Genomic DNA, 26,522 nt, shown 5'->3' with positions numbered 1-26,522 from the left:
CGTCTGCCGCGCTGCCCTTCAGGTTCCTGCTGCTTCCACCGTCTCCGTCTCTCACGACATTGAGAAATGATTTGCAATTTCCTGCAGTTACAAACCCACGAAACATTCGAGCCGAACGCTTTCATGGACTTGTGTTAGTTAACAGGAGGAATAAAGTCTTTATGGTGTCAATTTTTCATTATTGTGGAAACTGTTTTTCTTTTCGAATCTTCTTGTGTGTCGAAACTTAAAGTATTGTTGTTGTTTTTTTTACTCATTTGAATCACATTTTATGGCCCTATTCATTTATTAGTAATGTTTTTATGAAGAAAATAGTATTTTGTCATTTTGCATCAGGTGCCGTGTCATATTATTATCGTGTATTTTGGTATTTTCAAGACAATGAATCTGTATTATTCTCCCACCCCCTAGTGGCCGTCAGTGGTATTGCAGTTTAAAGCACTTCTGCACCGGTGCATTGTTTTGTTTTGTTGTTACAGTTAATTACATTAATTTAAGAGTTCCCAAATAAAAATGATATGAATAAACACAATTTGCTGCAACGTAAATGTTTCTCATGACCCCTGAGTTACCGTCTTTATCATCACACAGTTCAACCAGCTGCACACCTTTTTATCACGACAAATGATCCCTCTGATCTTTGGACTTTAGCAGAAACGAAACAATACCAACACCGCAGCGTCAAAGAAAGCACACTCGAGTCTTTTTGAATTCCTCGAACAGCTTTCATCACGTTTTTGTTTTGTTTTTTTGTTTCCCTCCGAGGGACCAAATAAACATCTCAAGGTTCCTCCTCTGGTGACACCCACAACCTTTTCATTCACATCCATTCAAAAGCACAACTGAGTCACAGCCAGACTGGGTCACCAGGTACACGCTGTGCTTTTCCCTTCATGCTGCGTTCACAGGCCGTGGGAAATAAGGGAACAGCTGCGGGTCCAGTTTGTAGTTTTAAAAATTATTCGTATGTTTTAACGTTTGACTTTTCTCAGGAAGTTATGCCACATGTTCTCACAGGAAATCGCAGTTTTTTTTTTGTCGCTTAAACTTCAAAGTAAACTACATTTTAAATAGAAACTCCACAACAACAGTGTCCAATGTTTGTGTTTGTAGTTTTCTTTTTGCCGCTATTTTTTAGCTTAGCTTCAGCACTGTTGGCGATACACACGACGGACGTTTTTTTAGTACCACAGCTAACGTTCACCTCGACGTTTTAATGTACACGAGCTTGTTAAGTTAATGTTTTCTGATATATTTGTTTATCTTTTACACCAATGATTGAACTGGAAGTGTTTCATGTTGATCGACGCCACAGAAGTGATGTAATTGTGAGTCATCGAAATTTTTCTATTCGTAAAAGGAATAGCCAAGTATTTTTTACTCATTGAACCAGAAGCAAAACCAAAATTGCAAAGTAACTCAAAATATTGCAAAAGAATACAAATTATTGTGAGCTAATACGAAATTTATTGCGAAAGAAGCAAAAGTAATCCTATAAATTCTCGCCATGAAACGTAACTGTTTTTAACACCTTCCTGCAGCGCCCCCTGGTGGAGAGGAATATAACGTTTAATCGAAAACAGCTACTCCAGAAATTGGATAATCAACCTTTACAAACATCTGGTTAATTATTTTTAAATAAACTGTTGGTAAATGTGGCTAATCTTAACCTAGACACCTAAACATAACCCAATCATCATCCGAAATAATTATCAATAATCAATTCAATATTTACACGTGTTATTAATTATTATAATCTCAAACCAAACCTGCAGCGGAGCGTTGAAACTGTAAATTCCTGCAGTCCCGCAAGGCGTCGCGGTCTCAGCGGAGCGCGCCGCCGCTCTTCGCTCTGATTGGCCGTTTGGAGGCAGGTGGGCGGGGTCTGCCGGCGGAGTGCGGAGAGACAATAGAGATAGAAGGAGCTCCGGGGAGACACCGCGGCAGGACAGACGGGGACAGGCAGCGGCGGAGCAGTCGGACAGCCGTGTTACCTCCCGCCGAGGGTCGAGCTCCGGGCTTCGGTCCGCACTGCGAGGAGGAGGAGGAGGAGGAGGAGGAGGAGGAGGAGACGGACCTGCGGCGTTTGCGGTGTCAGAGACTGGAAGGGAGCGGTGTCTGGATGGAGTGACAGCTGGAGCACATAGTGAAAGGTAAAACCACATCTGCTTCTTCTTCTTTTTATTATTTCAGCCAAAACAAACCATCTTACAGCTGAATGAACACCAGCGTGTTTTCACACATTTCAATCTCAGATTCTGCTTCAAAGTGAATCCTCTCCTGATGTCACAAAGCTCTTCTGGGTTTTTTTTTTTTTTTTTTTTTTTTTAAATCCCTGCAGTGTTTTATTTTAAAATATATATCTGTAAATTGGATTTTCCATTTTCTGGCAGTAAAAAGTTGTGCGTGCACCACGTGACCAAAACTGAGCAGAACAATAGAAGCTGCTCTGAAGCTATTGTGTCCCATCTGCAAGCTCTGAGACACTATTGGTGTAATTGGCTGTAATTTACTCACCACACACTCTCCATTTACACACCTGGTTTTCCTGTCACGTGCACGCACGCACGCACACACACACACACACACACACACACACACACCCATGCATCTCCACGTCATGGATGTGCTGCACGCTTTGTGTCTGCAGAGCCGTTCAGGTTCTTTGTGCTGCAGCTCCTCTTCATGGTCTGTCTGTTTAAAGTCTGTCTGTGTTTACTGACACCGGATCCACAGCAGCAGGAATTTCAGGAGGTTTCTTTTGGTGTTGATTAAAGACAATTAGATGATTAATTGATGAGTCAGATTGTCAGAAAATTAATCTGCAACTATACAACATTTTCTGTCATTTTTAAAGCGAATTTAGCGAAAATCTGAAAATCTTTTATTTTTGGATGCTGAATTCTGTAAATAATTTTCAAATTTTTTTTTGTGTGAAAAATGACTAAAAGGATCGAAATAGTTGACGATTATTAATGAATTGACTCTCTAGATCTTCGGTCTATTGTTGTACATGCGAACCAAAAGTTTGTCGCATTTGAGGAACTGAAACCGGAGAATATTTTGTGTTTTTTTTGTTTGAGAAATTGTTGTAAACTGGGAACTTCTTTATTGGGCTGTAACTGAAAATTATTCTTCAGTATTGATAACGGCTATTTTCAGATTATTTCCTTACTGCAACCATCAATCACTTCACGAGTCTTAGTTGAAACAACCAAACAGATTCAGTTTATCGTCACTTTCGCCAAAAAAAACAACCTTTCTTCGTATTTTAAGGGGCTAAAATTTGAAAATATTTTTGCTCGAGTAATTTCTGTAACATTAAAGCAATAAATCCATTGAGAGGAAAATAATCCATTATATTGATTGTTTTAGTCATTTTTCAAGCCAAAGTAGTAAAAAAAAACAACATTCTTTGGTTTAAAGCTTCTCGAATGACAAAACTTGCTGCTTTAATTTGTCTTGTTGACTTTTAATCGAATTAAAAACAATCAGTGACACTAAGGGGGTTTGGAAACGTCCGATTCTGGTATTTTATCGCTATTTTGTACGATTCGTCAACAATCGTTTTTTAAGGTTGGCGTTAGCCAGCGAGCTGCAGCTGATGAATGAGCCGGTGGCCGTTGTTATTTCAGACTGTTGCAGACTAGAAACGAGATGCAACTGCTCCTGAAATTAAGGACGCTTCCCGGAGACACGTTATCTTTCGGGTTTCGTACTTTAGTTTGACCTTTTGCGGACGTCTCCGTTCGTTCCTGCCGAAGAGACGTCCGGTCTGACGTCGAGGTGTCTGTATGGTTTTTATTTTGCGCGGCCGTCGAGGCGGCGGAAAGACAATCGGAGAAGAAGAAAGAGAGCGAGATTAAAGCGGACAAAAGGGGGGTGACGTTGCCGACTGTAGCGCCGGGTTCACAGCCAGCAGAAATGGCTCGGCATTAAAGGGGAGCTCCCAGTGATGTGCCGCCGAGCGTGCAGGCACAAAGCCCCGGTGTTCGCCAGCGCTGCGGGCCGAGCCGGTTAAAGCCGCCCTGCTTTGATGTGCTCCACAGCTCCGTGAGCTCTGTGGGAGCCGGAGGGCCCGACCTCTCCGGAGCCGGACCTCTCCGGAGGGCCCGACCTCTCCGGAGGGCCCGACCTCTCCGGAGGGCCGAGCCTCTCCGGAGGGCCCGACCTCTCCGGAGGGCCCGACCCTCTCCGGAGGGCCGAGCCTCTCCGGAGCCGGACCTCTCCGCAGGGCCGAGCCTCTCCGGAGGGCCCGAGTCCACGTCCACGTTCACAGGCCAGCGCCGTGACGGCCGGGAGGATGTAGCCTCACTTCTACAAACATTTCCAGAGGGGAAAGAGCCACTCACGGGGGCTGAAATAATCTCCCTGGGTTTGTCATATCTCAGCGGGCAGAGTCGGAGAATAACATTTCACACGTTAGCGGTTGTAGCTTCGGCGGGTCCGAGTCGGAAAGGTAAGAATGACAAAGGGCCGAGCTGAAAGTGCCGACAAGGACCGGTGGCAGGAAGTCGCTCGCTTATTTTCCAAGGCTGCCCGAGGAAAAGATAGTCTGGTTTCAGCTTTCAGCTGCTGAACGCTCGGTCTTCTGACCACCAACATGGCTGATACGCTCATGGTTTCTCATGTGGCGCCAAAACGGGCGACAACCTTGGACCGTACCAGACGTCCGTCGGTGCCCTGCGATTTGTTGTTTTGTTTTTTCCCAACCAAAAGCCCCAAAAACTCCAGAGATATTCAGTTTCCTGTCAGACATCACAAAGAAAAGCTCAAACCACAGAATATTTGGTATTTCGCTTAAAAAATGAACAAAAAAAACCCACAATGTTGTTTGGAAAAGCAATCCGAGCATTTTGTAGAGAATCTTTGATTTTTTTTTCCAAACCAACAGACCAAACCCCGAAAATATAGAATTTACTGTCACAAACGATAAATTGACAAACAATTGCGAAGGGAAGAGCTTTCGGTTCAGCTAACGGTAAAAAGTCCTCATTTTTCAGTGCTGACAGATTGTGCTGCTTTTTTATTTTTTGCCTCGGCAGGTAGCGACAGACGGACGACGTCGATCGGCAGGTTTGACGCACCGAAGGCCGACGAAAACCAGACGACGTTTCAATCCAATACAACTCGCATCGGATCCATTTTGTTGCGGCATTCAAATACACGGTAAAAAAAAAAAAAAAAAGAGGTTGAAGCCTGCAGCTGCATGAGAATGATCTGAATTATTGATTATTCTAATGACTTTTTTTTTTTTCTAGAAATCAATCCTACTGTTGGTCTGTAAAATGTCAGACGACATCACGATCCCTTCGCAGCGCGTTAAATGTCTCCATTTCCTCGACCGACAAAAGACCCAAAGAGTCTCGGTTTCCACTAACATGACCAAGAAAAGCAGCAAATCATCACCTTTGAGACTAAAACCAGACTTCCTTTGACATTTTTACTACTTTTAGTTGAAAAACAAAACAAAACCGTCACATGATCCCTAAAACTTCTTGACTCCCGGATCTTTGCACTGAAATTTAGCGGTTAATCCACCAGCCGGTCGTTGACCCACGGCAGCGAGCTGCTTCAAACAAACTACCAGCATTTCTAAAGTAGACATCAGCTCTGCTCCGTTGTTTTTACGCTGAAATGCACAAATGGCTCGTGAAGTGTAATTTAACAGAATAAAAGTGTTTTGTTTTTTTTGCTCCTCGTTCTTGAGCCCCGTGGAGGAAAAAACAAAGATTTTCACCGGAGGCCAAACACGGTTTAAGATGGCAGCATTTGTTCATGAAGTATTTTTCAGCTGGCTGACGTATTGATTTAACATTAGAAATGATAAATTAGATGCCGATGTTTTACAAGTCGATGCTGGCCCGAATACAAACGAGGCTGGCAGAGGCTGCTTCTTTTTAAAACTCCTGCAGCACAGGGAACCATTACTCAGCACTTTTGTCCGTTTGTGTCGCGTCAACTCGTCGGTCTCGCGTAGCGACGGCGTCTAACCGTAAACGTCAGCAGCGTCGTCTGTTTCTCAAGTAAAAAGTCTGGCTGTCGCGTTTCCGTACGACTCGTAATTGATTTCCTGACTTTTTCTTTGCGGACACCTGAGAGGTTTATGCTGCAGTAGTTCAGGTTTGCTGGGAAATAAAAGCTTCTCTTTGTCAAGAGAAAGAAAGAAATGGACAGAATCTTTCGCTGTGTTCATTTTCTGTGCTTCGAAGCGTCACGTTGCGGATTTCATGCCTATTTGGCAGTTTTTTTTTTTTTTCTTTCTATCCAAGCTCATTATTACTTCTAGTAATGTTTCATGTTTAATTAGCGAGCAGGATGCCAGGGCTTCCAAAAGTTTGCGATGTCACAAACTCGCGCTCATGTCATGCATCCGCCCCTCAGGACGACCTTTGCCCGACTTTTTATGTCCAGCGAGCTACGAGACTGAAGAAGACCTGTGATTGGCCTGAACAAGCGTCACTTAGAAAAGAGTCAGCCAATCAGAGGAGAGGGTCGCTGATATCGATGCACCTTAAAGGCACAGACAAGAAACTTCGTAGAGCTCCAGTGAGGAGATGTAAAACTGCACCGAGGTGGTTTTTGGTCCTTAAAACCACCAAAAAAACCAACATGTTCTTGTGGAGAACAAGAATTCAAGGAAAAATGTAAAATATGAGACCTTCAAAGTCCGACATTTTGACATTCAACGAGAGGTTTTTATTCTACGAGGAACGGCATCAACCAGGAATCACGGTAAGCGCGACGCCTCTCTGCTGCAGGAAGATGACTGAAAGGTCACAATCACGCTGCGTTCAACCAACAGGTGTTCCCACAGTCGGGCTGCCCCCCCCCCCTCACCCTCCTCCCCGTGCAGGAGACAGGTAACATTATCAGAGGCTTACAGATGGATGGAAAAGCAGCGGTGCCGGGAAGCAGGCTGGCCGAGTTCCAGCTGCGCTTTGTTTACAGCTCGAACAGAAAAGACAAGCGAGGCGGCCGCGCCCCTCCTCGGCAGGAAGGCAAACGGGGCTCCTCCAGGGGGGGGGGGTGAAAGCCGTGGCACCGCTACCCTGAGAAGGAGCACTGGGGAGCTGCAGCAAACCGAGGATGCTCCTAATTAGCGCCGGTTGTGACTTCTTTCATCTCCGCGCCCTTCGATGCGACGGCAGCGCGTTACGAGCGGAGGCCGAACGTCGCCGGACGTACGTACGTGTGACGGTTGTCATGGTGACTAAAACGAGGCAGCCTGTACAGAGACGACGGCGACGCAGCCGTCTCTTTGTTTTGTTTTTGAGCTCGTAGCCTTCTAGCGTTTAATACAGTGAATGAGTTCGCGACATCTAATTGAATGCACGTGACAAATGACTCTATATTGTTCTGTTACGTAATAATTTCAGAAACTTAAAATGATCTACGTTCATTTTTATCATTGAAAACAGTTTGAGTTCCGTCAAAATTTTTCGCAAATTTTATCAGAATTTTCAAAAAAACGTAGTTTTTTTTTTTAATCACATTAAGCCGAAAATAAGATGACGTAATTAAAAGAATCAATTAAAGCTTTAAATGGTGGAAAACGTGATAGAAATTCTGAACTTTTTTGTTTGTTTTGTATATTAATCTTACGTTCGTTCCACATAGATCGGATGTTTTTCGACACTAAATGATAAAGCAAAATACGTTTTATTTTATATTTAAACTTTTTTAAAGATATCTCTTTCTTTATATTTTTATAATTAGTATTGTGTCACTTCATGCACTGTTTAGGTTGCCTTTCTTCTTCTCTTCATACACTAACCTTTCCAGTCCGAGCCAATTTTTTTTTTAAATTTACAAATTAGGAAAAAAAAAATGTAACGCACAAAATACAAATTTACTATAAAACAGGTGGATGGAAATATGAAATTGTTTAACCGAAGATCGAAGACATTTATTGTACTGTCAAAAAAAAAAACTTTTGGTGCGTGTGGACGTAACGATCTGGTATTTTATTGTGAAAGTCCGTAAAAAATGTGCTTCACAGTTCCCCCGTTTGAAACGGGACGAAAACATACCTCAGAAAATAGCTTGAATTTTGAATCACAACGTCGACGTAAAATGAAACGGCTGCGAGCGGATGGCGTTTGTCTGTTTGCAGCTGCGAACACACTCCGGCTGTGTCATCGACTCGCCGCTTTATTGACCTTGTCAGAGGGATGCTGAGTGGACCGGTGACGGACAGCCAGTTGGCTCCTTTGGGTTCAGCTGACTCATCATTTTGATCTGCTTGTTGTTCTTTAACGCTCAGCAGATACCGACTGTGTACAGAGACGCTTCCATCCTCCAGCGTCGCTGCCGGACAGACGGTTTCACGTGTTTTCAATTTCTGAATTTTCAGTGTAATTAAAGATCTGTGGGAAGAGAGGAAGGTAAAGCAGATCTTTAAGGATGTCAGATTTAAGCTGTTAGTCCTGTTATATTTGGCATCAACCAAATTTTCTGTCGTAGCAGGTTTAAAAGACGACAGTTTGTGTCCAGTGAAGCCAAACAAAGGTTTTTTTTCACAACGAAGTCAGTCATAATTCGCCTTTTTCTATCGATCTAAAAGAAACCTTGATCTGACTCACTTCCCTGTCTCTTTTTTTTTATTAATGATTTTCTAAATCCTAAATGTCAAATATGACCTTCCTCATCTAACAGTGGTAAAAAAAAAAAAAACATTTTGTTTTCTGTGACCGCTCGGCATTTTTTTTTTTTTTTTTTTTTTTTTATCCACTCCCGTTTGCCCTGTTAAAGTCACTGCATTACACTGTTGATAAAAAAAAAACTCAACACTTCCTGTATGTTTCAAATTAAAAGCCCTCAAACCTTTTTAGTGGACAGGATACACATTTCTTATCAAGGCTTTTATTGTGAAACATTTAGATGAACGTGCTGTGACACAAATCGGACGATAACACTTTTAATGAGTAATACGGAACAAGCAATTCAAATGGCGAGATTATAGTGATGACTTTATTATATTAAAGTGTCCGATATAGATATTATGAGTTATTGACCTCCAGTACTTTAACAAACAGGACTACAATCCTGATAATAAAGTGTCAAATTATCCCCTGCATGGACAATTTACAGAGGTTGAGTAAACCACATTCCATTTCCTGTGTCTGTTTCACAATAAAAGCCTCCCTGTGTTTCGTAGAGCACTTTAAATATGAAAATATTACGTGTGTGTGAGCAGTAATGTTATAGATGTAGACTTACACAAATACAGTGTGAGAGGTGGACTGATCAAAAGGATCAAATATCAGCTTATTGGGGAAATATCAGTGTTTAAATCACGTTGGAAACATAGTCGGTCCACCGGAGAGGAATCACAACCTCATTTCTAAACAGCTGAACGTTGAATATCAGAATATATTTCAGATATTTAATAAAAAATAAATCATTTGTAAAGAGAGGTTTGATTTAATACAAATCTGAGAATATAACTTTTAAAAGCCGCGCTCCTGTCTGGTTGAAACATACTGCGTGTTGCTGTGTGGTTTTCATAGTTTTCACGCTTTACTTGAGTCTTGCGTACACTGGAGACGGGAGGCGCCGTCGCCGTGGCAACAACAGATGGACCCGCTTTGCCCAGGACGGGGCGAGCATCCCGTCTCCTTCAGCACGTTTCGAAGGCTCCTCCAGTCACTCAGAGGACTTTCATACCCGGCTGCTCTCGGCAGCAGCAGGAGGAGGAGGAGGAGGAGGAGGAGGAGGAAGGTGAGACAGATCTGCTGAGAGAGGAAGGCAGCAGGCGTGACAGAGCGGAGACACGTCGGATCAGAATTAGACGTTTAATTAATGCCGGAGGATCATTAATCAGCTGCAGAGGATCAGCTCCTCAAATAGAAACACGCTTCTCCTCTCAGCTCCCGTTTGGATTCACTTAATGAGATTTCTTTCGTCACTTTTATTCCTCCGAAGGAAAAATAAATAAACACCTTGAACTGCATCACTTTCACAACCTTCAGCCGTTTTGGAGTCGCGTCGTCGAACGAGCGTCGCCGTGGAGTGAAAGTGTTAAATGAGCCGGTTGTGTTTTCACCAAACTAAAATAAGAACAGATTCAAAATGGTGTCGTCATTCACGTTGCAGAAGTTTTTTCTTCTCTTTAAGCTTTAATTGGAGCTATTTTAGAAGCGGGGATTCAGAGATGGAAAATCACGCTCAGCAAAGTCAAATATTTGAACGACTACTGGTTGAAATGGTGAAACTATTTCTCCTTTTTGATTCTGTTTGATACGTTTTGATTTAACGTACAGTACATGCTGTCAATCAGTGTTTGTGGACTGTGAGGTTTGCAGAGTGTCGCATGCATACTTTTATTGTTTTGTAATGAAGGGGGATTTGTAGATGCTCATTTATTTTTAATGAATGTTCTCGTGATTTGTAACTTTAAGAATGAAATTTTAAGCAGTTTTATGACTTTTTTTTTTATAAAAAAAAAAAACAACTGCAAAATGTTGCCATTAGTATATATCACGGTCATAATTCAAATAAATAAATGTTCACGTCATTATCCGATTCTTTAAAAATACGTGTCTGTATCAGTCTCAATGGGTGATCACGTAATGTGAAGTCCTTAAATGGGGATTGGTGGCAAAAACTCTTATGTTCAGTGTGTTCGTCGTGACGGAGCCACGTGATCTTGAAAAATGTATTTTCTCTCAAAGCGAGTTCAGAGGTTACGCAACAAGTTTGTTTGGCCCGAGCTCAAAGCCTTCTCGTTTCCTCGAGATAACGGTTCAGACATGCGAGTGTACAATGCAGTAGGTGTGTTCACAGCGGAGGTCGAGTGGGCGGATGCCGTTCCTCGAAATGAACCTTTTGCTTTCCTTCCTGCTCCTCCCCGTTCCACAGGAACATCCGTCTCCGGACCGCCCCCCCCGCCCGCGGCCCCCCCGACCCTTCCGCCACCATGAACTCCTCGCCCCACGGCTCCCGCGCCTCCATGGACATCCTGGAGGAACTGCAGCTGATCGCGGCGCAGAACCTGGAAAAACTGGACATCCACAAATACTACGAGGTCGTCCGTGAACTGGGCAAAGGCACGTACGGGAAAGTGGACCTGGTCGTCCACAAAATCAGAGGTAATAAGAGCCGATTAATTCATGCATGCATTTATGTTCTTTATGTGTCTATAAAATGTCAGATTATTCAGATAAAACGTTCACCGCTGCTCAAGGTGACATCTCGAGGCTGATCATCATCATACAGATGAGAACGTAATGAGTCCTCTCGTTTTCATGTGACGTGGTAAAAGTGGATTTTTGTTATGTGTGCTTCAGAATTTTCTATATTTCTGCATAAATCTGACCGAAAACATCCTCAGATTTTCACAAAAGTCGTTAATGTCGATTAAAAATGATTGGTCATTTATTTATTGAGGAAATTGGTCCAAGGTTGCATTTGTGTGGTAAAATATGTGATCTAGGATGCGACCAGATTGAGGGTGAAATTAGAGTCAGGAGTTGGCACCCTTTTTAAAACAAATATTATTTAAAGAACAAGCATCTATAAAAGTCCGATATTCGCAGCATGTTTCTGTTTATCAAACAAAGCAGAATACTGAGGAGCTCAGAAAAAGAGTTGTTGATGCTTGTCAAAGATCACATAGATGAACCAAAAGGATTCTGGAAAAATGTTTTGTGGATGAATGACAAAAAAAAAAAATCAAACTTTTTGATTTGAATGAGAAGCGTTATGTTTGGAGCACGGTGGCGGCAGTATCATGGTTTGGGCCTGTTTTTTTCTGCATCTGGACCAGGACGACCTGTAATCATTGATGGAACAATGAATCCTGAGTCATACAGGAAAATGTCAGGACATCGGTCAGTGAACCGAATCTGAAGAGAAAGTTGGTCAAAATGACCCGAAGCACAAAAGAAACAAGAATAAAGTTTAGGTTTTGGAAAGGCCAAGTCAAAGCCGTGACACGACCTGAAGAGAGGAATTCATGAGAGAAAACCAACCGACGTCCCAAAGTTAAAGCTGGTCTGTTGAAGAAAAAAAAAAAAAAGGGTTCAAATTCCTCCAAACTTATACAGGACTGATCAACAGTTAGTGGAGAGGAGGCGACTCCAGATACTGAAAGCAAAGATTCACACACTTTTGCCACTCGCAGATATGTAATAAATGACCAAGTTTAATATTTCTTTTAACTGGGTTCTCTTCATCTACTTTTAGGAACTGGGTGAAAATCCGACGACGTTTTAGTTCATATTTATGCAGAAATATGGAAAAAGCTCCACCGTAAGAGACCAGAATCCTTCTTCCGCTGGTGTTTGATGTTTTATTGCAAAAGACACTGAACGGGGAAAAAGGAAAACCAAAAGATGATGAGTGCATTTTTCTGCCCTTGAGGACAGTACGCATTTCAATTTTTACTTCATCACATTTTGTGGGTGGAGAAGATTTCCCAGACTCTCCTCCAAAAGAAAATGGATTTGGCCTCGAATCGAGCAAATCTGCAGGGTTGCGCTTGCAGGAAATTGGATGTGGCTCTCGTTTGCGGTCCTGCTTTGTGCTTCGGAGAGATTAGACGGGCTCATTTCTGAGAATCCAAAATAGTAATGCGTTGGTGTAATCATCGCACAGGTCCGAGCACGTTGTTCGCCTCAGAGTTGTTTACTTGTCGAGATTAACGCTGGCAGACAAATTACAGGTAACGTGAGCTGCCTTTATGCCGTGGTTTAGCACAGATCGGGAACCAGACGGCCTCAATTCACCACTTAACTGATAGAAAGTCTGTTCAACCTTTTCACATCAAAAGACAAAAATGCTGCCCATCTGCTCTGATCCTCTTTACGGAGCACAAAGCCACAGCGGCCGTTTCGAGAGGCTGCAGCCGGTCACGGAGACGAATCCTGACCTTTTTTCCAGCCGCTGAGCTGTCCAGCTGAAGGACGCATGAAAAACGACGTTTACCGGCGGTTTTTATTATCCGCTGCCGGGTCTTCTCAGAGCCGTCGGAGGACGACGTGTAGCTTTATTCATCCGCCCTCCAGCGTCCGGACAGAAAGATAACCGGGATAAAATGGTCATTTATGACCTTCTGAATCACAATTGTTTGCAAAGGGAAGTCTGATGCTTTGCCTGCCTGGTTTCCCCCGGGTTTTGCCTGTCAGGCTCCTGCACGACTCTCCGACAAGTAGAGGACGCACCAGCTGGGACTAATCAGGCATTCAAAAAAACATACTGCAAGGTTCACAGCAAAACGACAAAATCTTTTCACGGCTTTTTATCCCGAAGGTCTGAAGACTGCACGCACCAAATTTTAAGTCGATCTGATGAATCCTGTCGGGAATTTGATTAAAGCGGAAGTCGCCAAAAATGGACACTTCACACAAAATGGCTCACTTCCTGTTGATCTGAGGTTTCGGCGCCGAGAGACTTTTTTTTTTCGTACATCTGGTTATGATACACACATTAACCGACTTTGTAGGTAAGTGGAAGTGGAAGTTACGGCCATTATAAATACAGATCCTTCCACCAAATTCCCCGGGATTAAAGCTGAAGGTTCCAGGAACTGATGTGAACCAGCAGAGACGGAAACCTTTCGTAATGTTTCTCCTCCGGTTGTCTCCATGAATCAAAGTCTATAAATTGACTGTAGACTCCAGAACCTGCCTGAGATTCGTCACGTTTCTTTTATGTTTTCTTCAGTATAAAACTCAAACGGTTTCTCCCACAGTTCAGATTAGTCCGGCTAATCTGTCTCGTGTCGACGTGTCTTCGTGTGTTTGCACCTGAACGATCAGCGACGTCCAGGTCGCTCTGTTGAGGATTTGAAATACTCGCAGTATAAATCTGCAAAAAAAAAAAAAAAAAAAACCACATCAGGATTTAATTCTGTGTGGAGATTTTAATTATTCAGTAAATGGTATTAATTAAGTTTCTTGGAAGCAATTAGGCGGCCGTGGAATAAATCCCCGAACACTTTTTAATGGGGTGGAAAAGAGGGGAACGGAGACTCGGTTGTTGCGTAACCTCGTCCCTTGTCCTGTTTTTAAAAAAAAAAAAAAATTATTTCCAGGCACGAAAATGGCCCTGAAGTTTCTGAGGAAGAAGACGACCAAGCTGAAGAGCTTCCTGAGAGAGTACAGCATCTCCCTCTACCTGTCGCCCTGCCCCTTCATCATCAACATGTACGGCATCGCCTTCGAAACCGACGAGTACTACATCTTCGCCCAGGAGTACGCCCTGGCGGGGGATCTGTTCGACATCATCCCTCCGCAGGTGAGCGCCGACTCTCTCGTCTGCGGTCTTTTCCAGGTGACCGCGTTCGCTCCTCTTCCGTGGTTTTTTTTGTCACGTGACCTCGCTTGTCCTCTCCGTCCAGGTGGGGCTCCCCGAGACGGTGGCGAAGCGCTGCGTCCACCAGGTGGCCGTCGCCCTGGACTACCTGCACTGCAAGAAGCTGGTCCACCGGGACATCAAACCCGAGAACATCCTCATTTTCGACAAAGAGTGCCGGAAGGTCAAGCTGTCGGACTTCGGCATGACGCGGCGCGCCGGCTCTCCGGTGAAGCGAGTGAGCGGCACCATCCCGTACACGGCGCCCGAGCTGTGCGACACGTCGCGCCACGAGGGTTTCTGCGTGGACTACAGCACGGACGTGTGGGCGTTCGGCGTGCTGCTCTTCTGCATGCTGACGGGGAACTTCCCCTGGGAGAAGGCCATGCCCAACGACGCCTTCTACGAGGAGTTCGTCCGCTGGCAGCGCCGCCGGACGGGCGCGGTGCCGTCGCAGTGGCGCCGCTTCACCGACGAAGCGCTGCGGATGTTCGGCCGGCTGCTTTCCGTCGAGCAGGAGCGCCGCTGCTCCGTCAAAGAAGTCTTCGGCTACTTCAACATGTGCTGGATGTTGGACACGCAGAACGGGAACAACGGCGGCGGCGGGAGCTCGGCGAGCGGCGCTCCGCCTCTGGACGTCAGCTCGTCCTCGTCCGAAGAGGACGTGCTGGTGGACCGGCTGAAGCAGCAGAGCCTGTCGCCGGCCTGCGCGGCGGCGAAGGGGGGCGTCGCCATGGAAACCCACTACTCCTCCATGTCCGCCAACAGCTCGCCGTCCTCCACCGGCAGCTACGAGCGAGTCAACAGAGACAACAACGAACGGGGACGCATCCTGGTGGCCACGCCCATCGAGATCTGTGTGTAGAGACGGACCGACGCCGCCGCTTTCAAAATCCACCTGCTCGCACGTACGCCGGCGAGGAAGATTTCTCCGAGCGTGAGAAGAAGAAGAAGAAGAAGAAGAAGAAGAAGAAGAAGCGAGGAATCGAAGGGCGACAGCGTTTCGCATCCGGAAACGAGCGACCGTCTCAAACACGCTTGTAGCTTCCCCGCGGATTGACTCACTTCTGATGACGATGAACTCTGAGGAAATCAGCCGTGAGACAGTCGTCTCCCGTATGTGGTTTATACTTCAGTTAGTGGAGTAGTACACGAACTCGCCGGATAAGAAACACAACGATCAACAAAGCAATATGTTTAAAAAAAACAAATTAAAAAAAAATGCGTGAAGAAAGACGTGGTCGGCTTCGTGCGGTAAAGCGACTTGTGACGCGTGTTTATTGTCGTAAACCATCTTCATGTTTGGTAGAAAATGTTTCCGTAAAGTGTGTTTTTATTTGGAGTTAAGTTATTTATTTATGTCAGACGCATTTATTTATGATTCATTTCAGTCGAGCGGCGCCGCGGATCTGAAGCCTGGTTTTTGAAATTTTTAATAAATAAATAGAAAAAATTCCCTTTCTAACACGAGACAGAAAACGGCTTGTAGAGGCAGGTGTCCTTCACACAGACACATTTTTCTTTATATATTCATCGTGTTGTCGTTGTAATCTCATAAAAGTAATGTCCTTCTTCATGTTTTCCTGTGATGCCTAAACTCACTGTACAGTAGCAATCAAACTTTCTCCCAATAACCTGCAGTGTTCTGGGACCATTACTGAAAACTGCTGCAGTTATTAATGTGAACACTTTTATTACATCTTAAGGTAATTAATTAAATAAAATGTACATTTTCTTCTATGTAAAAAAAATAAATAAAAAAATTTGTCATGTAAAATCTGACAAATGAGATGAAAAGCAGACAATTAGGAATCATCATTTTTCCACTTGCATGGGTTATGGAACAAAAAAAAAAGAAATTGTACCTTTTAATTATCTAACAAGGGATCTAATTTGACATTTTCTAAAAAAAATATGACAGGAAATATCCTCGGATCTTAATATGATAAATAGTTTTTCAAAAGGAGGAGCGTAAATAGTATTTACTACTTAACAGTTGACTTCCCCAACAACTCTTTTTTCCCCCACGTTTCTTTTCTTTTCTTAATAAAAGTATTTAAAACGCTTAAAATGTGAAGAGATGGATGAACGTAGAAAACAAAACAAAAATCTTTCGGATTTGTGGGTCAAACTGCTTCAGACGTCTATTCTGGTTTTTTTTTTGTTTTTTTTTATATCAAATATTGCATGAAGTAACAATAAGTGGTGAAGATTTGTTGAAATAAAAACCCTGAATAAAAAAATGTAAAAAAAAAAAGTGCCTGTTTTGTTATCATTTAAAAAGATCGGTTGGATATTTAAGGAGGTTTTTTTTGTGATTTAGTTGAGAAAAGTGCAGCTGCGGACAAAAATTTGGGGGAAAATTTTTAAAATTAGAATTGAATTTTGCCGTGTTTGAATGAACGAGGTGCCGTTTTGTAACCCGGTACCCAGTTCTCTCTCGGCAGCCATGTTCTGGAGTTTCTGTTCATAAACAAGGGAAGCACACAAGCAGCTGTGAGAAAACGAGCATCTCTAAATCTCTCCAGTTAACATGTTGTAGTCCGCCAGTTATTGTTTATTTACAATCTGAACAAAAATGTGAAGCTTACAAATAACAACTTGGGAGTTTTAACTCTTTGTTCGCTGGCGAGGCCCCAAAAAAACCCCTGAAAACACAACGTTAGCGAGCCGGCCAACTTCACGTGCACATTATTTTGTCGTTTCGTCGATGGTTCGTTGTGGAAACAATAATCCTCCGAGCGAAGCACCAAATCATAAACGTGTCACAACGCCTTCTGTTTCGGTCTTTTTTTTTCGGCCGGGGATTTGAAAGTTCTGTTATTTCCCCCCAAAATTTGTGCAACACGACACGAGCAGACGGTCGGCCGACGACATCGGGCCGACGTCGGGTTCCTCCTGGAAGCAGCGAAGTCGTTTCAGCGTCTCCGTCAGCAGATGAAAACATCACAGGAAATATTGCAGCGGTTATTCCACGTCAGACTTTTCCCTCCGTTCATTCAAAATTCAATAAAGCGCCTCGCCGTCGGTCTTTCGAGGCACGAAGAGTCAACACCGACTCCTCGTTTGATTTTTAATCAAACTGCAGATTTGGCATCGACGCCTGCGTTCCCCGCTTCTGCATTTTTTTTTCACACAGTGAAAACACTCGCTGTGTTTTTTTTGTTTTGCGCGTCGAACTCGAGCCTCGCTGTATGTCGGTCACATGATTACGCTCCAGTAAACTCACAAACGCCCCGCCGAGCTGCGAAACCGCCGAGGCGCGTTTCAGGCCGAGCGAGCGTCCGCCTGCAGAAACCTTTCGCTCCGAGCGGCGTTGCGTAACACTCCCACCCAGGTGTTAAAAAAAACATACAAATCTATACATCTACAACAACCTGCACAGCAGAGCGAAGAAATCCAAAACTGATGCGTTTTTCCTGACCGATAAAGAACGAGGAGGGTGAGAACGAGTCCGATCTGAATCTAAAGGAGGAGAAACGAGAAAAGAGAAACGAGAACGCGCCTGGTGCAGCTGAGCTGGGAGCGAATCATCAGGCAACCCTGCATGTTCAGCGTAGTAATGACAGCCGAGCCGAGCACGTCTCCGAGATGTCCTCCACCACGTCTCCGAGATGTCCTCCACCACGTCTCCGAGATGTCCTCCACCACGTCTCCGAGATGTCCTCCACCACCTCGTTTATCCACCGGCAGCAAGCGGCTGCTGCGTGCCACGTTATCTAATTCTCTCTTTTGGACGTCTCCAAAGTCAAATATAGTCGTGGGTATTCGAAACCGGAGTTCCAAGTCGATAGTAACCTGAATTTTTAAAATAATTACCGAAGTCGAAACTCCTTTTAAAAGACAACCGAGTGAGTTACGGACATTTTATAGCAGCTGATTTTAGACTTCGTAAACCAAAAACAGGACGATTGCCCGAGAATGGACGCCGTTATCCCCATATGTAAATGATGGTTTTAGTTTGGGCCTTAAAGGACAAGTAGAAACGCTTTTATCCTCCAATGGAACCGAGAACAGTCGAGCATTCATTTAACAGTTTTCCTGACTGCTGCAGGCTCCAGACAAAACGCCAAATAAGATGTAATTGGACAGTGAAGACGTTACGTAACTCTAAAGACAGACAGTAAAATTATTATCTTGCAAGATTACATGTTCAAATCGACAAACAGCCGCGGGCATCGACTCCATTTTAATTACTCTAAATTGCTAAAGATGTCATAAGGCGTCATCCGACAACATCAACTTTAAATTGCTCATTTTTATTTTTCAAATCAATTTATTGTTGCTGTGGGCTTTAATACGGAAACCAAGAAAGGAACCGAATTGCGATTCAACCGCTGAATACTTCAGGGATTTGTAGCACTAAAATGAATTAATTAAAAACTCTCTACTTTTGTTTTAGTTTTGAATTCATACAGGATGTATACGGTGATAAACTAAACTAACAACACAGATAAAAAACTGTCCATCTCAATTACAACTGTTCAATTTTCTTTGAAACTTTCAAAATGTTATTTCAGAAATTTGACTTCCATAAACTTTTTTTTTTTTTTTTTTAAAGGGTTCGCAAATTCAGACTTAAAATTCAGAGTCCAACATCCGATATCTGATCAAATAAGCAAAGGCTGAATGGAATCCGTCCAATCAGGTTACATCCTGTCAGTCATGTGACCGAATACATTTTTTTTTTTAAACAAATTAAAACGGGCATCCAGAAATACACGTATTTCTACTCAGAATTTATGATTCTGAAAAAAAAAAAAAAAAGAAAGAAGTTACGATATCCACTTACTTGTAAATATTTTATTTATTCTGGCCTTTTCTTGGCTTCAATATAAAAGTAGTTTAAACCACGTGGTGTACTGAATGTACCCGAGTTTCCCGCTGATGTATTTTTACATCACCAGCTGCTAGCGGGGAAAAAAAAACAACTGCTGCTTATTTACACGTTTGAGTCGTGTCGGTTTCAGCAGCTGCAGCGTTTTTTGTAAATGAGCCACCTGCAAAAAAAAAAAAAAAAAGAAAAAAACACAGCCAAGCTGCGCTGCAGAGATAGCGAGGAGGATTGGGATCGGAGGAACCTGTCGGTCCTAAAAAAAAAAAAAAGGAGATAAGCCTGAAGCCCGAGTGAAGACGGCAGGAGGTGAAGAACACAAGAAGAAGATGAGGAGAAACGAGGAGGGCAAAAAAAAAATAAAAAAAAAAGGAAAGCGAGGCAGTAAAAAGTCCAAACAAAAGAGGGTTTCGGGTGCAGCTGCAGGCGGGAAACGCCGCAGACGTCCGGTTTACCCGAAGCCGCCGAATATTGCGCAACACCAGCGTGTCAGCGTGATAAATATGAGTGTTTTTGAGGAAATGTCCCAACTTCTCCTGGAGGTGAAAAATGAACAGGAATATTAACAAAACCAAGTGATCAGCACAGTTCCTCGGAAAAACGGAATAAACGCTCGACCTTGATTTGACCTCGATCTTTTAACCAAAAGAGTCGAGATGGAAGTGAACACGACAGCTGCTGAAAGATTTCAAGTTTGAGAATAAAATCCCTTCAGACGGTTGGCGACTTGCAAAAAAACAACAAAAAAACCCAAACAAACCACAATCTTCCTCGGAGCAAAACTAAAAAAACCAAAAACATTTTGTTCCCGAAACTCAAAGGAAACACAAAGCTTCGTTGTTGTTGTTTTTTATTGACTTTTATTAAATAACATGAATTATCTTTTTATTCCTGAAATAATAGAGCCTGCAGACACGAAACCAAACTGAACATTTATTTAAATCTTTCTCTTTTTCAACACTTCAGTAACGACTCAGGTGAACTGAAATACATGAAGGTGGACAGTTAAAGCTGCACCGGGCCACTTCAGCGCCACTCAAATAGACTTTAAAGGGTCAATTCACCCAAAATCACAGAAACGTGTTTCTGAGCTCACACTTAACTTTTTTTGTTTGTTTTTAAAACATTTGACAGCAGCGATTGTTAATTCATATTTGGATCAATCATTTGATAATTTAAAACGATTCATGTTAAAAATCGGCAGCGTTTTCATTTTGGATACGTCCGGCAGCACGCTTCCTCGTGTAGTGTGACTTTAACCGGCGTTAGCGTTTATCGGAAACAACGACACACAAACATTTGAACCCATCACCAACATATCTGACAGCTTTGTTTGGATATTTGACTAAAATATAGTGTTTTTTTTGGGCCTTACGATGAACATAACATCCGACAGCAGTGCTTGTAAAATGCAGCTTTCTGCAGTTTGAAAAAAAATGACTTTTTTTTTTTTTGTCTTTATTCTTTTAAAAAACAGTGAAAACTAGTGTTACAAAACTAAAAACTTCTCACATCCGAGCAGCTAAAAATCAGTTTTTATCTGTAGATTAAATACGTTTTCTGTAAACCGACGTATCATTTCCGCTCCTTTCGGAGAATGCTTTGCGATTTGGTTGAACTGACCCTTTATTTTATTTAAAAAAAAAAAATCTATAACACGTAAAAATAAACACTGATGTCTTTCTCGCTGCGGCTTGTGAGACGTTTTTACATCCTGTAATCGGAGGAGCGTCCGAACCCGACGCCGGCGATGAAAATCAATCTGCTGAATGCAAAAGTTTGTGGCGTCAGTCGGCGAGGATGAGATGCTCTTATCGAGATTCAAACGGAAATCATCTTAGCTTAGTGCAGCTTTATATTAACTTTAAATAATTTTAGTAGAAAAAAAAAAAAAGAAAAAAGGAAGGACAGACGAGACATAAATAACAAGACAATATCATCAAATTATACGATATAAAGTGCGTCGGAGCAAAACGTCGACTGCATGCAACTCATGGAAAATAAATAAAAGGTAAACGCGTTGGCTGCAACACTGACAGGAATAGAAAAGTAGTAGAAAAACTGTAGAAAAAGAAGTGGCCTCATATAAAGATATTATTGTTGTTTTTCTATACAACAGATCAATAAAGCTCATTTAAACTCTGATATAATAACTATGTTCAAACAATAAACTGGCTTTGTGACGTGGCTAGTCCAAGAGTGGATCTTCAAGACGAGGAATAAACACACACACACACACACACACACACACACACACACACACACACACACACACACACACACACACACACACACCATCTCGGCTCTGTCCAATGTGTGTCACTGCCTGTTAAAGACCTATGAAAAAGAAGAACAGAAACAAAACACAAGACAAGTTCGTATGTGAAACGCCCGGATCGACGTGTGTGTGTGTGTGTGTGTGTGTGTGTGTGTGTGTGTGTGTGTGTGTGTGTGTGTGTGTGTGTGTGTGTCGAGACGAGTGAAATCTTACCAGAAGGTTGTTGTTTTGTTTTCTTCCCGCTCAAAGCTGCGTAATTAGAGTTAGAAAACGTCTGAGGTTGAAGTCAGGCGGCTCCCTGAGGAGATGTGAGGATCCTTCTGGGACAAACGGGAGGAAGGAGAACGTCAACCTGAAACATTTCTCATCCTTCAGCCTGCTGTGTTTATCTGGCGCGTGAAAACAAGTCTGTCCACTAGGGGGCGGTATCTACGTCCAAAATTTAGAATATAAAACAGAGAAATGTCGCCGGCGTCGTCGCAGAGCTTCGTCCAGCTGACGGAAAATAAATGAGATGAACCAGAAATATTTTTCAGCTTTTTTTTTTTGGTCTTCATTATTGCAGAAATACTTTGAACTGTTGTGGAATGATTTTGTTATGTTTTTAAACCTCTTTTAACAGTTAATGTTTGTGTTTATTGATTAAGAGACGTCCAGCTGATAACAGTCTTAAACTGAGCACTGTGTTTTTTTTGGGGGCTTTTAAATTTGGCTTTGCATTCATAAAAAGTAAGAATTTTGTTATTTAATCCTTTAAAAATGACATTGAAATGTCAGTACGAACCTCCAGCGCCCCCTGGTGTCCTCTTTGTCATCTCTTGTGTCGTCTGGTCGCAGTCCTGAACGGTTTGTTCTGTCCGATACAAACACACACAAAAAAAAAATCAGCCGGACGTTAAACTCATGGAAATATTTCTGAATCTGTTCATCTGAGATTGTATTTATCAAACGTCTCGCAGAGTTTCATTCTTTCAAAATGTCTACACCGATGTGATATTCTTCAAACTGCAGGCTTTGAATTTATTCATCTTCAAAAGCAATAATATTGAATTTCCTGCTGCTTGTCTGCTTTTTGTGTTATGAGCTTCTTAAAATATATTTTCAGTGTTCATGTCTGCAAGCAGTTTCCCAACATAAAAGCTCCTCTGCTGCCCCCTGCAGGCGGAGCAGCTCCTCACACGTCATCAAACCCAGACATCAGACAGATTTAAAAGTTCAAACTCTTTGTTTTTATTTTGTATTTGTGTGTGTGTGTGTGTGTGTGGGGTGGGGGGGGAGGTTACCTTGTGCTCTGGACATCTCATTGAGAAGTTCTCTTCATTGAGGACGCAGCCTAAAAAACACAAACAAAAACGAGACTTTAACACTCGAGACAGAACGAAAACAAGAGATTTTAGGTCACAGCAAGTTCAAAAATTAAATAAAAATCAGCACATCAAAACATGAATAAAAACAGAAGTCTGAATGTCTCGCAGCTGATAAACCGAAGGACGTGTCACGAGGTCGTTTACCGGACTGGGTGGCACATCTGTGGTGATAATTCCTGGGACAGCCCTTCTGGAAACAGCCCATTATTGCACCTGTTTGTTGGCAGGTTGAACAAATCTGGAAAAACAGAAGTCACAACCAGCGTTTATCATACAGTGTTCACTTTATTAGGAACGCCCACGAAATCTACTGCAGAAGGTACGCAGCAGATCTGTGAATCCAAATCATCTCACAAAACAACCCGTAAGAACCTCCAGCTGCTTCGGTCGGCTCGATTGTTCACGTACCTTTGTTTTTTTTTTGTTGTTTTTTTTTGGAGAAGCATGAATCCGGCGCCAGATATCAAAATATATCGGTCGGCATTTAACGAAGGTCGCTTGCATTCGTTCGACGGTCCTGCAGCCGTGGTCCCGAACCAAAGGAACAAAAAAAAGACTCACCGTCTCGTGCGCGAGCCGAGCCGCCTCCTCCAACCCGTACAGCCTCCCTCGGACCAGGAACACGCCGGCCGACCAGATGCCGCAGTCCTCGTGGATCCAGCACTCGTCCAGGCGGAGAGGCGGCGCCTTCGGGTCGGAGCGGTCGGGCGAACTTCGCACGGCGGCGCGGCCGTCGCCGTCGTCATCGTCGGAGTTCCCCCGTCGTCCCCGCCCGTCGTCCCTCGGCTGCGTCCGGCCGCTCGGACCGCCGGCGGGCCGGTACGGGCCGTGAAGGTCGCCGAGGCCCGTCGCGTTGGCCGTCTGTCCGCACATGCAGCACAGCAGCGTGTCCGGACACCTGCCGTCGGCGCCGAGTCGGCCCAGCTGGTAACAGGAGGTGCTGGGAACGAACCCGGACAGAGACCCGAGGGCGGCCGGCTGCGGACCTCCTCTGCCGCTCCGCACCGCCGCCTCGTCCTCCTGGTAGTTGACCACCGTGCACGACCTCCGCTCCACGTGGACGAAGGGGAAGAAGCCCTCCGACTTCTTGTCCTTCTTCTCTTTAGCTTTTGCATATTTGAGTTTGATCTCCGGCTCTCTGGGAGAGAAAAGCGCCGACGGTCCGGTCGGAGGACGCCGCTTCCTCTTCCGCCTGGCGACGGTCTTTTTGCCGGCGGACGTCCTCCCGCAGGTCGACGTCTTCTGGCGCTGCTGCGGCGCGACTCGGCAGTTCTGCTGGTTCCTTCCCGGCTTCTTGGTTTTGGGAACGTCGAGCGGCTTCTTCCGTTTGCGATTGATGCTTTCCGAAGCCTTGCGGCGAGGCGACGGCCGGCGCCGCTGCTCCGGCTCCGCCCCCCGCGGAGACTTCCTGTTCGGCCGGACGTCCACGTCCGACTCCTCCGATTCGCTGCTCGCTCTCCGAGACAGATTCGGCCGCGAGGCCGACTCGTCCGAGCTGGACAACCTGACCGCGTACTCCATCGCGTCGTCCGAGTCGCAGCTTTCGTTGTAAATGCCCACCGCGTTGTTTTTCACCTGCCGGCTCGGCGTGTGCCGCGACGCGCTGCAGGAGAACGCCGGCGCCTCGGAGACGGACTGTCGGATTCTGGTGCTGCGTCGAACTTGCCTGCGCGGAGTTTCCCCGCCCGCTCGGCTTTTCTTCTCGTGGTTCGTGACCGACACCTCGACGACGTCGCTGTCGTCGCTGGAGATGTCCACCGCGGACTCGGCGGCGTTGCCGTAGACGGCGCCGAGGTCCGACAGCAGGACGACGGGCCGGGTGTGGTGGACGGGGATGTCCGCGGAGCTGTCCGACGACTCGTCCGAGTACGAGCTGTCGGGACTGGGCGAGCTCAGCGGCTGAGGTAGGTGGTAGCAGCTTCGCCCGCCCTCGTCCGGCGAGGACGCGGCGGGCGACAGCGGCGCCACCATGTGGCCGCCGCCGTCCTGGATGAAGGAGCCGCACAAGAGCGGCTCCTTCGACGAGGAGAAGAGGACGATGACGTCGGAGCCGCTTTCGCTCTCCTCCTCCCCGCCGCTGCTTTCGGGAACCGGGCTGCCGCTCCGGTCGGGCCCGTAGAAGCCCGGGTGCCACAGGTTGCTGTGGACCCTGTCGCGGTACAGATCCAGGCCCGGAGCGAGAGACGAATTCACGTAGTTGCCCATGGACTCGGGGCCCGGCTCCATGTCCCGGCAGCGGACGGGTGCGTCCGGCTGCGCGGGGAGCGAGTTGTAGGAGGACGAGGCTCTGGTTCTGTAGGCGGAGGTGACGTCCGTGCTGCAGCTCGGCGGGCGTCTGTGGTACCACTCGGGCTTCTTGGCCAGGTCCAAGGCTTCGGCGTGGCTGCGGGTCAGCGGTTTGTAGCTCTTTGACAGGTCCATGGCCACGAGAGGGGGGTCCCGAGGGGACACGTTCATTGCTGCAAAACACAACAGGAAGAATTATTAGTTCATACACACCGTGTTTTCAATTACTGCCAGAAGTCCATTTATGTTTCCTGAAATAATCCAGATTTGAATCAAACTTCAAAAAAATCGGACTTTTTAAAACCTCCAAAACATCCTCATCAGCGTTGTCAGGCTGATTTAATCCAAATATTACAAGGCATCATAAAAATAAAAGATTATTCTGTGAGTTATTTGTTTTTAATAGCGTTGATGTATATTAACATGTAAATAAAATAACAATATATATACATATACATATACATACATATACATATATATATACATATATATATATACTTTAACAAGCAAACCAACATTAACTTCTATTACTGATCCATCAATCTACAGGTTGATCAGATTTATTGTGTTATTTACACGTACAATGAATTTTAAATAAGAGAAATAGAGCAGCAATTTTGTTTTCTCGAAACTGAATGTTTGACATCTTTATGAATATAAATGACCAAAATAGGAAACTATTTTCTCGGTAACTCATCGATAAGTTGTGTCGTGTCCCCTTCAAACAGGTGAAGGCCCGTTCACGGAGCCCTGCGCGAGGAGCGTCAATAGGTGACGATGAATTATTGATCACTGATTGAGAAGTTGGCGGTCTCACCAGCTCAGTGCGGCGGCAGGGTTTCGGGGGAGGGGGACCTCCCCGGCCCCGGGAGTGCGGGCTCCCGGGATGACACCGTCCTCCGCGGAGCAAAGCTTTCGGGGTAGCGGGGTTAGCTCACACGCCTCTCCAGGCCCATCACCGGGGCTGGATGTAAACAAAAGCGGCGGCGGCCCGAGTTCATGCTCGCTGGTTCGGCCCGCTAAGCGACTCCCCAACGCGGACGACACTCGACGGGAAACGGACTCGGAGACATCTTCTTTTTTTTTTTTTTTTTTTTTTTTTTTTAAATTTATTTATTTATTTTTTTTGAAACTGAAGTAAATCCAGCAGCAGTCAACCTCGAAGCTGCTCGGCTACTGTTGGTAGTCCAAAGTTGTCATCATGGACACCTTCTTCCTGCAGAGTCAAGTCCGACCGAAAACAATATGGACGACACCGGAAAAGGAGCAAGGCGCCTTCAAAGTAAAAGCATCAGGAAACGGAGCCGTTCCAAAAATCCTTTAATCCACAGATTTACTCAATAGTTGCGTCCACAGAATTGTTTAGTCTTAAAATAATAAAATAAAATAATAATAATAATAATATATACGTATATAAATCAGACTAATCCACCCGAAAAACCTTTGCTTGCTACTTTTA

The 26,522-nt window shown here is 44.5% G+C and overlaps 2 protein-coding genes across 5 annotated transcripts; one reads left to right on the top strand and one right to left on the bottom strand.

Moving 5' to 3' along the window:
* The first annotated feature begins 1,895 nt into the window (after positions 1 to 1,895).
* On the top strand, positions 1,896 to 16,547 carry unm_sa1261 (un-named sa1261). Of its 2 annotated transcripts, XM_069716072.1 has the most exons (5): positions 2,081 to 2,153; positions 5,046 to 5,169; positions 10,864 to 11,093; positions 14,039 to 14,241; positions 14,345 to 16,547. In XM_069716072.1, exons 3-5 carry the CDS (start codon positions 10,922 to 10,924, stop codon positions 15,161 to 15,163), a joined length of 1,194 nt encoding a protein of 397 aa, XP_069572173.1. In that variant the 5' UTR covers positions 2,081 to 2,153; positions 5,046 to 5,169; positions 10,864 to 10,921; the 3' UTR covers positions 15,164 to 16,547. The 2 variants fall into 2 exon arrangements, with proteins under 2 accessions (XP_069572174.1, XP_069572173.1); XM_069716073.1 differs by lacking the exon at positions 5,046 to 5,169 and having other exon boundaries at positions 1,896 to 2,153.
* Positions 16,548 to 20,771: 4,224 nt separating this feature from the next.
* LOC138631226 (transcription factor 20-like) lies at positions 20,772 to 26,290 on the bottom strand. Of its 3 annotated transcripts, none has more exons than XR_011311708.1 (7): positions 25,881 to 26,290; positions 23,339 to 25,236; positions 22,922 to 23,015; positions 22,694 to 22,743; positions 22,195 to 22,263; positions 21,624 to 21,730; positions 20,772 to 21,469 (listed from the first exon to the last, which is right to left on the bottom strand). XR_011311708.1 is itself a non-coding variant. In XM_069716035.1 (6 exons), exons 2-5 carry the CDS (start codon positions 25,232 to 25,234, stop codon positions 22,222 to 22,224), a joined length of 2,082 nt encoding a protein of 693 aa, XP_069572136.1. In that variant the 5' UTR covers positions 25,235 to 25,236; positions 25,881 to 26,290; the 3' UTR covers positions 20,772 to 21,730; positions 22,195 to 22,221. The 3 variants fall into 3 exon arrangements, 1 of the variants encoding a protein (XP_069572136.1); XR_011311709.1 differs by having other exon boundaries at positions 21,624 to 21,727; XM_069716035.1 differs by having other exon boundaries at positions 20,772 to 21,730.
* Positions 26,291 to 26,522: the final 232 nt, after the last annotated feature.

Source organism: Brachyistius frenatus, unplaced genomic scaffold (genome assembly GCF_029030835.1).
Source record: "Brachyistius frenatus isolate BFR_SWC_R1_liver_20210118 unplaced genomic scaffold, ASM2903083v1 Contig_151, whole genome shotgun sequence".
In the NCBI taxonomy this organism is placed as follows: Eukaryota; Metazoa; Chordata; class Actinopteri; family Embiotocidae; genus Brachyistius; species Brachyistius frenatus.
This window is presented reverse-complemented; position numbering and strand designations above follow the sequence as displayed.

Coding starts and splice junctions, on each gene's coding strand:
- unm_sa1261 (XM_069716073.1), top strand. CDS start 10,922: ATGAACTCCTCGCCCCACGGCTCCCGCGCCTCCATGGACATCCTGGAG. Junction 11,094..14,038: donor GGTCGTCCACAAAATCAGAG/GTAATAAGAGCC, acceptor AATTATTTCCAG/GCACGAAAATGGCCCTGAAG. Junction 14,242..14,344: donor TCGACATCATCCCTCCGCAG/GTGAGCGCCGAC, acceptor CTCTCCGTCCAG/GTGGGGCTCCCCGAGACGGT.
- LOC138631226 (XM_069716035.1), bottom strand. CDS start 25,234: ATGAACGTGTCCCCTCGGGACCCCCCTCTCGTGGCCATGGACCTGTCA. Junction 22,744..22,921: donor CAGATGTGCCACCCAGTCCG/GTAAACGACCTC, acceptor TGTGTTTTTTAG/GCTGCGTCCTCAATGAAGAG. Junction 22,264..22,693: donor TGAGATGTCCAGAGCACAAG/GTAACCTCCCCC, acceptor TGTATCGGACAG/AACAAACCGTTCAGGACTGC.